General features: G+C 40.0%; 1 protein-coding gene across 1 annotated transcript; it reads left to right on the forward strand.

Annotated features, from left to right (window-relative positions):
- The first annotated feature begins 1,386 nt into the window (after nt 1–1,386).
- On the forward strand, nt 1,387–7,597 carry LOC134753398 (gametocyte-specific factor 1-like). The gene is made up of 5 exons (XM_063689287.1): nt 1,387–1,499; nt 3,041–3,218; nt 3,562–3,687; nt 5,415–5,471; nt 5,815–7,597. Exons 1-5 carry the CDS (start codon nt 1,492–1,494, stop codon nt 5,890–5,892), a joined length of 447 nt encoding a protein of 148 aa, XP_063545357.1. The 5' UTR covers nt 1,387–1,491; the 3' UTR covers nt 5,893–7,597.
- Nucleotides 7,598–8,643: the final 1,046 nt, after the last annotated feature.

The raw sequence follows: 8,643 nt of genomic DNA on the forward strand, positions 1-8,643 counted from the left end.
ACTCAAGTGCAACTGCAAACTCGCTCCAGACTACGCGGCGCGAAGCCGCAACTCTCCACACTCATGCGCGATTCGCGCATGAGTGTGGGGGTCCTTTACGCCCGCTCCTAACTACGCGGCGCGATGCCGCGAACGCGAGTGTGGAGTATAGTTCGCTAATCAGCGAAATGGCCAAACAAGAGCTCAAAGTGAAGTTTAGGGACACCACTCTGCAACATAATTTCTACCCCAAATACCTGGGAGTCACTCTTGACAGAAGCCTGAACTTCAAACAACATCTTGGGAAAGTGTCTGCGAAACTGAAAACCCGCAACAGCATCATTCAAAAGCTAACCGGAACTACCTGGGGTGCCAAAGTAGCTACACTCCGGACCTCAGCACTGTCGCTGGTGTTTTCGACAGCCGAATACAGCTCTGCCGTTTGGCTGAACAGCGCTCACACTTCCCTGGTTGACGTCCAACTCCATCACACGATGCGTCTCATCTCTGGGTGCCTCAAGCCCACGCCGATCTATTGGCTACCAGCCTTATCCCACATACTGCCTCCTCAAATGCGGAGAGAAAGATTTTAAAAAGACCAGACTTAAGTTCCGCCATCCTCCAGTGCTGAGATTCCACGACCCAGCACCAACGTGAAACCTACTCCTGGACTCCTGGGAATCTGAATGGGAATCAAGATCTCTCCCTGGCGACGTCTTCAAGCCTAATACCAAGACTCGACCTGCTGGCTTTGAGGAGCCCCGACGCGTCTGGTGCATGCTGAATCGGATAAGGACCGGAGTTGGGAACTGTGCTTAGTTATGGCACAAATGGAACTGGTGCGAGTCACCGGTATGCCGGTGTGGAGCACCCGAGCAGACCGTACACCACACGGTATTTGATTGTCCTCTAACCAGATACCATGGGCAGGTGGAGGACTTCACCACCTTAACCAAGGAAGCGGTACAATATCTAAAAACTGTAAATCTCTGAAGTAGAGTAACACAAAAAGCCATAAGGGCTCTCCACACTCATCCCGCTAATCAGCGATCTAGGCTCCACACTTGCGTTCGCAGCTTCGCGCCGTGATTCGCGCACGAGTCTCGTGCGCGAATTGCGGCGTTAAGCCGCGATCGTGAGTGTGGAATCAATCTATCTCTTATAGGTAGTACACCTATTCCTAGAACTGCTCCAAGGTGCGGTGCGGTGCGATGGTGTGTTACGATTTACGAGTGATCAAGGCAAAAAGGTGCGGTGCGGTCCGGCGCACGTTCGATCGTGTGTAGGTGGTCCGTTAAGAATGCAGCTATAAGTGAGAGCGAGAAAGAGATTTTTGACGCACCAAGGTCGCGGACCGGTGCGGCCGTCTGTAATGCTTTATAAACACGTCATACCTGTCACTGTCAAACTGAACTGGTATGCCAACTGTTGCCTACCTCCTACCTCGCGTCACGAAAAATATTTCTGAAAAATTGTTCAGTTCATTGTGCAGTCGAAATTTAGATTTTAGCAATGTACTCGTAAGTAACACGAACATTTTATTAAACGCTTGTTTTAATCACAAGTACATATTAATTTTTGCCTTAATTTTGTGACTTTCAATAGCTATTAACTGCTTGTTTCTTTCTTCTTGTTACTTGTTAGGCCTTCATGGTCCAGCTATCTAAACTAGAGGACAATGTCTTAAATTCATTGACTTATCGATTGAGCTATCAAATAAAGCATATCTATATTTCTATATTATTATTTAATGTAATTAGATATACAACACTTCTTATATCTGTATTTGCCTTAGTGGAATTGAGAAATCTTATTATGTTTTAAGGGTTGTATTCCACCTGTCCAATTTTGATCAAATGTGCATTGTGACTCACTCTTAATGTAAAATGTCAGATGCAAATACTAGGCTTGTGTAGTACATGTACTAAAATCAAAAAGACACAATTCCCTCCACTGTACTAGACCGAACTATTCTCTAATGATTCTGCTCTTAGTACGTTTTAGTACACTACACGCGAACGAAACAGAATGGGAGCGTGGACCGAGGAGTGAAAATGACAGCAATGCGATCCGAGTGATCCGACTCATCCGACCGAACTAAAACTAAACATTGACTCTCTCTGTGTACTACTGTACTAAAAGACCGAACTAGTACAGTTGTGAGATTGTACTAGTTGGGAGCAATCTTTTCAGTAAACGTGCATGCACAACTCTAGCAAATACAAATTAGATCAAATATTGGACAGGTGGGATACCAGTTACCACCCTAATGAATGCAATGACGATGAAAAAGGCGATACAGGACCTTTGTTTATGTATGAAGTAAGTATGATGTATTAATAATACTTAACTTTTCTTTTGTCAATGTCTCCCGGAGCCTTAAGCTCCAGTGGTATATAAGCTCCGAATAATCAAAATAATTGTATTTATTAAGTGGTGAACGGTGTTGGTTACACATACTGTAAATAGTATTAAAACTACTATATTTAAGTTTCCCTTGTAGTGACTGTTTGTTTACCTAAATAAAAAAAATAAAAAAAGGTTGGTATTTCCGCTGTCCAATTTCTTTGTCCAATGTCATTGCGTCTTATTCTCTCATTAAGCAAAATGTGAGACGCAATACACATTGGACAAAGAAATTGTACAGATGGAATACCACCCTAAGTTAAAAGTTAAGAATAGGAAGGAAGGTTTATGTAGAATCATGTATTTCTTGTAATTTTGTAATAGTCCTTAAAATTTGTAATTATCCTTGTACAAATAGTAATATTTTACAGGACGCATTGTTGTTGTGACTCATGCTGAAAGTTCATCATCATTTATGGGGAATCCCATAGAGGAATGGCTTACTTTACTGTTTTTATTTTATTTTTAGGATTTTTGAATAATCAGCCACCATGCGGGTTGTAATTTTTTTTTCGAGATAGCAAAGTGTTACCTCCGATTGGTTATCTCAGAGTAGATAATAGTACTATAGACAGAATTTTGGTGTCTAATAAAAGCCATAGAAATTACAGTATACAGACATAAACATAGAAGTTATTTTCGTTTTCTTCCCCAGCACCATAAAAGACCCGAAACCGCATCAGATGATGACGTGCCCCTACAATAAGGCGCACCAGGTAGAGCACTACAGAATGCACATCCACCTGCAGAAGTGCAGGAAACAGTACCCCAAGTGCTCCAAGACCACATGCCCATTCAATGCGACACATGTCATCAATGATGCAGAGTTAGATGTAAGACTATCAACTAATTATACAACTTTTTGCTGCATTATATTATATAGGTATAACGTTGTCTGAGTACCCATAACACAAGCCTCCTTGGGCTTACCGCGGGACTTAGTCAATCTGTGTAAGAATGTCCTATAATATAAAAAAAAAAAAGAATGTGACGGGTTGGTCCTATAGTAAAAGTTGCTCAGTATAATCCCAAAACCTCCCTGGCAATGGAAATGCACTTATTATTTAGCCACCGTGTAGATTGCACGTCAGCTCAAGACTTCGGCTTGTTTATCAGACGTTTAAGATGTACCCTGTTCCCGTTAATATCTCACACCTTATTAACAATTTATTTCAGTTTCATGTGTCATCATGCCCGGATCGCTTCCTTTTCGACAACCAGAAGTACGTGGTGGAAGATGAGGTGCAGCAACGAGAACTGCCGCCCATCCCCGTCGTAGAGTGCGAGGAAAATTGGGAAACTGTAAGTACTATGAGTATGCATTGCATACACTTTATGCTGATATGGCATTGTCCTTTGGGGTAAGGTATTGTTGCCTTTTTATGTGACATCCAGAACATAACTGTAATATTATGAGTTTGTACATTCTTTTGTCCTAATATGGCATCCACTTTCGGGTAGCACACAATACCTGGTAGAAGACGAATCGTGGATTGCGAGAAAAACTGGGCAACTGCAATTACTGTGAGTATGCAAAATATCGGTCGTGATACGGCATTATGTTTTGGGGTTCTCCACCGTTCCACCACACCGTTCTGCTACGAAAACTCGTAGCAGACGTAACAGAGTGCTGCAACGCGAACTGCCCGGAACAAAGTGTCTTGATAATGTATATTGTATTTTTCGTTTTATAGCTTGAAAACACAAATAATTAGAAACATAAATAATTAGAAAATAAGTTTAAATTTAGGTATTTCTATAGTTGTTTACTTATATTTGTTATGCATGCGGTGTTTACCTGTAAGTAATTGTGACACCACTCCTTACATGTATTAGCTTAGTACGTTATTAATGTATTGATGTCAACAATTGTTGGTAAACCTTAAATGAATATGACCGAAAACGAGGAATCGCACTTTAACAATTGGTTTGCCGCGGTTGCCCGGTCGAAGTATTTTACAAATAGCACCAGCATAGGTTTTCATGTCAATCCCTAGAATTGTGTCAAATTCTTGTTTTTTTTTTTGGAATTTGGTGGCCTGCTAGCCTTTTAATCAAAATCTCCTATAACAAAACTAGAGACAGCTCTATATACTTTGGCAAGCCATTTCCATCAGTAGGAAAAGGCGGAAAATATAACAAATGTAGGCGCGAAGGGTTGTCCTCTCATTTTTTTTTCCACACATACAATTATCATTACGGGATGAACCCAATGCGATAATTTAGCAAAAAATTAAATATATACACATACAAAATACAAGTACCTATATCTAACAAATCATTTTTTAACTACCTATTTCAATATAACAAAGAGTTAATAATGCTACTTTTGTGAATTCACTCATCGTACATGAGAATAGGTCTATATGCGTGGCTATGACTGAGGTTCAGGGTACGCACGGCGCGCGTCATCGGCGCCTCGCGCAGCAGCTTGGTGCGCCCGCGCGGCACGGCGCACGGCCAGCAGCCCGGGCTGACGGCGCGCCCCGCAAGTGCGCGGAACACAAATACCCACCGACCCCAATATATCCGCATTGTATATCTTACCGCTGAGCAGCTTAAAGATATATGTAACGAGTGCTAGCTCCCTTCTGACTTTCAGCTGATTGTATTGTATCTGACCATGCCTGAAATAAACAATGTCGGATACATCAGCGGATAAAACGGGTATACGCCGTATTGCCTCATATACATATACCTAATAAACTTATTCTGTACCCGCTCTAACATACAAATATACTTTGCTTCGTGTGGAGCCCATATTTCAGCATTGTACTCTAACTGGCTTCTAACCAACGCATTATACAGAGATGTTATAGCCTTCATATTTGTGAATCCATTAGCCATCCTTAGTACAAACCCTAAATTCCTGAATGCTATTTTACATATATTCGAAATGTGATTTCGAAACGTTACATGCAGTCATAGAGTTTGCCATCGTATATATGCTGGCGCCACCTATGCAAACCTTTGACATTTGCCAACCCCATTTAGATAACTATAAAAAAATAATTATTTCCTATTTTCAGGAGCAAGCGGCGTCTTACGTCCCAGACACTACTGCAAAATCTCACATAATTTCTAAAGTAAGTATTTTCTTTATTAAACTTCACAAGCTCTTATTAAACTTGACATGTTATTTAGTAGGTATGTTAGTCTGGGTTAAATCTTGCAAGCTAAATTAGAACCAGTTCCCACTATTCAATCCAGCTGATCTGACGATGGAGGCCGGAGGTGGCCATAGGGACTCCGTGATAAAACAACGCTACCTCGTTGTGTTTGGATTTGTTCTTAGAATTGTCTTGATGAGTATTAGTTGCCAGTGGAAAGAAAAGTACAGTAAGCGATAAAAGCTTGTACCAAAAATGTAATTTTTGTCAAAAACTTATTTCTTTAATTTGAAATTTTAACAAAAAGCTTTATTTGAAGGTGAAAGGCGCCACGCCGTCGGAGCGGCGCCGCGCGCGCCTAGAGGGTGTGAAGAGCTATCGCCCCCTCGACCACTAAGCCACCGAGCTTCTTGCCCGTTCTTCTCATCCAGACCGGCATTTACGGCCCCACTTAAAGCCGTAACATACGGACGTACAGCACCGCGGCCTTGGTCCTGTCAAAATATCTTTCTCGCTCTCACTTATAGCTGTCGTACTCACGTACGGCTGACCACCTTACAGACCATCGAACAGGCCTCTGACCGGACCAAGGTCGCGGTCCGGTACGCCCGTCTGTTAATATACAAACAAGGGGCTTTACATACTACCTGCGACGAATCTGTCGGGATTTCATTTGATTGTTTCCAGTGCAAACGCAACTTTTCGGTAGATATATGTAGTAGAAAAATATTCATTTATAGGTTTACCACAACTAGGGCGGCTGGCATAAAGTTATGTGTTTGAAGTCTTGGAAATACAAAAAAAAATCATCTATTATCTCATTATTATTTATCAGAACGGGACTTAATCGCGTCTAGTTAAGTTTTTAAATTTACCTCCGACGTTTCGAGGACGTATCTATTATCTGGCAAACCCACTTTGTTAGTAGAAAAAGGTGGCAAATTTAAAAAAAAATGCATTTTTTTTATTTGTCTTGCTTTGTATTTGCCTTGAAATAGATTGCCAAACTATACTAGAAAACTACCGCGCAACGTCTTTGCCAACCGCCTGAGTCAAACGGTGTCAGTGTTTTCTCGTCAGTCACAGAAAAAATCGAAGACACTTAATCCAGATAACTCGCGTTTGTATGTACTGATAAAATTACATGGAATACTCCAGGGGCCTGTTTCTCAAAAGCTTGTAGCTTGTAATACAAGTGGAAGTCCCTTTCTAACCAAAGCTGTCAAAAAGTGACATCCGCTTGTACAGTCAGCAGCAGAAGTTGGTATACAATTAAGGTGCTCATAAAGTGGCTATCGTTTCATTTGCCAAAAATATGTTAACAGTTAGGATAGCATTTAAATTTGAACGCTCAGTTTGCCAAACTTATATAGCAGTCGGTTTATAATATCTTTACACATTTCGGATCACTAACACATTCATCATCATCATCATTAATTTAAGAGCCTAGCTCTTGTCGGTGGAACAATTTCCATGTATCTCTACTAACACATTACCTGTCAGAAATACACTGGTATCTAACCAGTCAAATATTGCAATAATATCTCAACAGCGTTACCACAGATAATTAACTTTATATTCTTGTCAGAAAAGTCGAAATTTTAACTAAGTAGGTAACCCACATTTACGTAAAAGCAGTGTGGTCGCGTCCTTGCATTAGTTTATTGTCAGTCTGACAGATTATATACTTACAGTCGCCATCAGATATATCGGAGCGGCCGAGGTACTCAAAAATATCTGAACATGCCCTCTAGCGCCTTGACAATAGCGGCGTGTTCAGATATTTGTGAACACCTTGGCCGCTACAATATATAAAAAAAAAAAAAAATTAACTGTTTATTTTTCATAAGGAACAAGAATTACAATATTCCTAGCTCTAATCTTATATGTTTAATATTATATGGGCTAAGGGGTATGGGGATGCAACCCCTGCTTACATTATTAAATTTTAATTAAATATTTTACATGCTAGTCTTTATACATTTATGTCTATCAGCGCTTTTTTAACAATAGCCTTAATATTACTAGGTTTCCTATTTATATCTTCAATTAAATCTCTGGGAAAGCTGTTTAGAGCTTTTGGCACGTATGAGGACCAAGTCTTAGTATATCTGATGGCGACTGTACATGAAAATAAATATTTTGTATGAACTCACAGTAGACTAGGCAAAGCGAGGCAAACGAATGCTCAGATAATTTTAAAACTAATACCAGACTTAATCGCGTACAAACTTACGTTTATTTATGGCCTGACGTTTCGAACGTGACGTTACGTTCGTGGTCACAGGCAGGCGAAATCCCGTAAGTACCGTAAGTAAGTATACTTTGTCAAAGGACTGTCTCATTTCAAATATAGACAGAGAGAATCATACTATCTTTGTCTTACACTAGTACTAGCACCCAAAAGAAAAGGATGAGTATAGTTTTTTTGGTTCTTATTTACTGCCAATTTAGTGTAAGTCCCCTGTTAGTTTTAAAATTATGAATGATCAGATGTTAGAAATAGGTAAAATGTCATAGCCTTAAATTTGTCAGCAGTAGTAGATGGTCAAAATGCTCATAATGTAAATTATGGTCAATATTTGCACAATTATTACAAGTTACAAGCTTTTGAGAAACTGACCCCAGGACGTTATTTTACCATGTAATTTTAATATTGATGTAATTGTTGTCTAAAATACTTAATTATCGAAATAAGAAAGGGACTTCCGGTTCGAGCGCCATCTTGATAGTTAGCATCGTGATTAATTACTTTGTTTTTGCTCATTAATATTGTTTAAAGTGTAATATCGATAGCTTATTATACAGTAAACTAATGTGGTAGTGTGCAGTGAATGGAGAATTAATTTTGAAGCGCGTTTAACCACCATCTTGGAGTCAACGGCCGGTAGTCCACGTGCTTCTTGTAAAGTCTAGCTATCGATTTACAAGAGCTAACAAATCACCGTACACTGTCTTGTACAACCGTACAATTTTTGTCGTTTTTAAACCTCTTAATACCTTGATACTGGCGAAATAGTCCCACTGGGCTGAAGCCATAATTTTAAAAGAAGAAGAAGAAATAAGAAAGGAATTCCGGCCGAAAATCTAATCTGACAGTTTCTCCTGACAATTCAAAATTCAGTTCTGTCTGACAGACTTCCGTCCG

The sequence above is a fragment of the Cydia strobilella genome, chromosome 26 (genome assembly GCF_947568885.1).
Source record: "Cydia strobilella chromosome 26, ilCydStro3.1, whole genome shotgun sequence".
In the NCBI taxonomy this organism is placed as follows: Eukaryota; Metazoa; Arthropoda; class Insecta; order Lepidoptera; family Tortricidae; genus Cydia; species Cydia strobilella.

Excerpts from the sequence above, each read along its gene's own strand:
- LOC134753398 (XM_063689287.1), top strand. Across the intron at positions 3,219-3,561 it reads TCAATGATGCAGAGTTAGAT|TTTCATGTGTCATCATGCCC; the intron begins GTAAGACTATCA and ends AATTTATTTCAG. Across the intron at positions 3,688-5,414 it reads GCGAGGAAAATTGGGAAACT|GAGCAAGCGGCGTCTTACGT; the intron begins GTAAGTACTATG and ends TCCTATTTTCAG.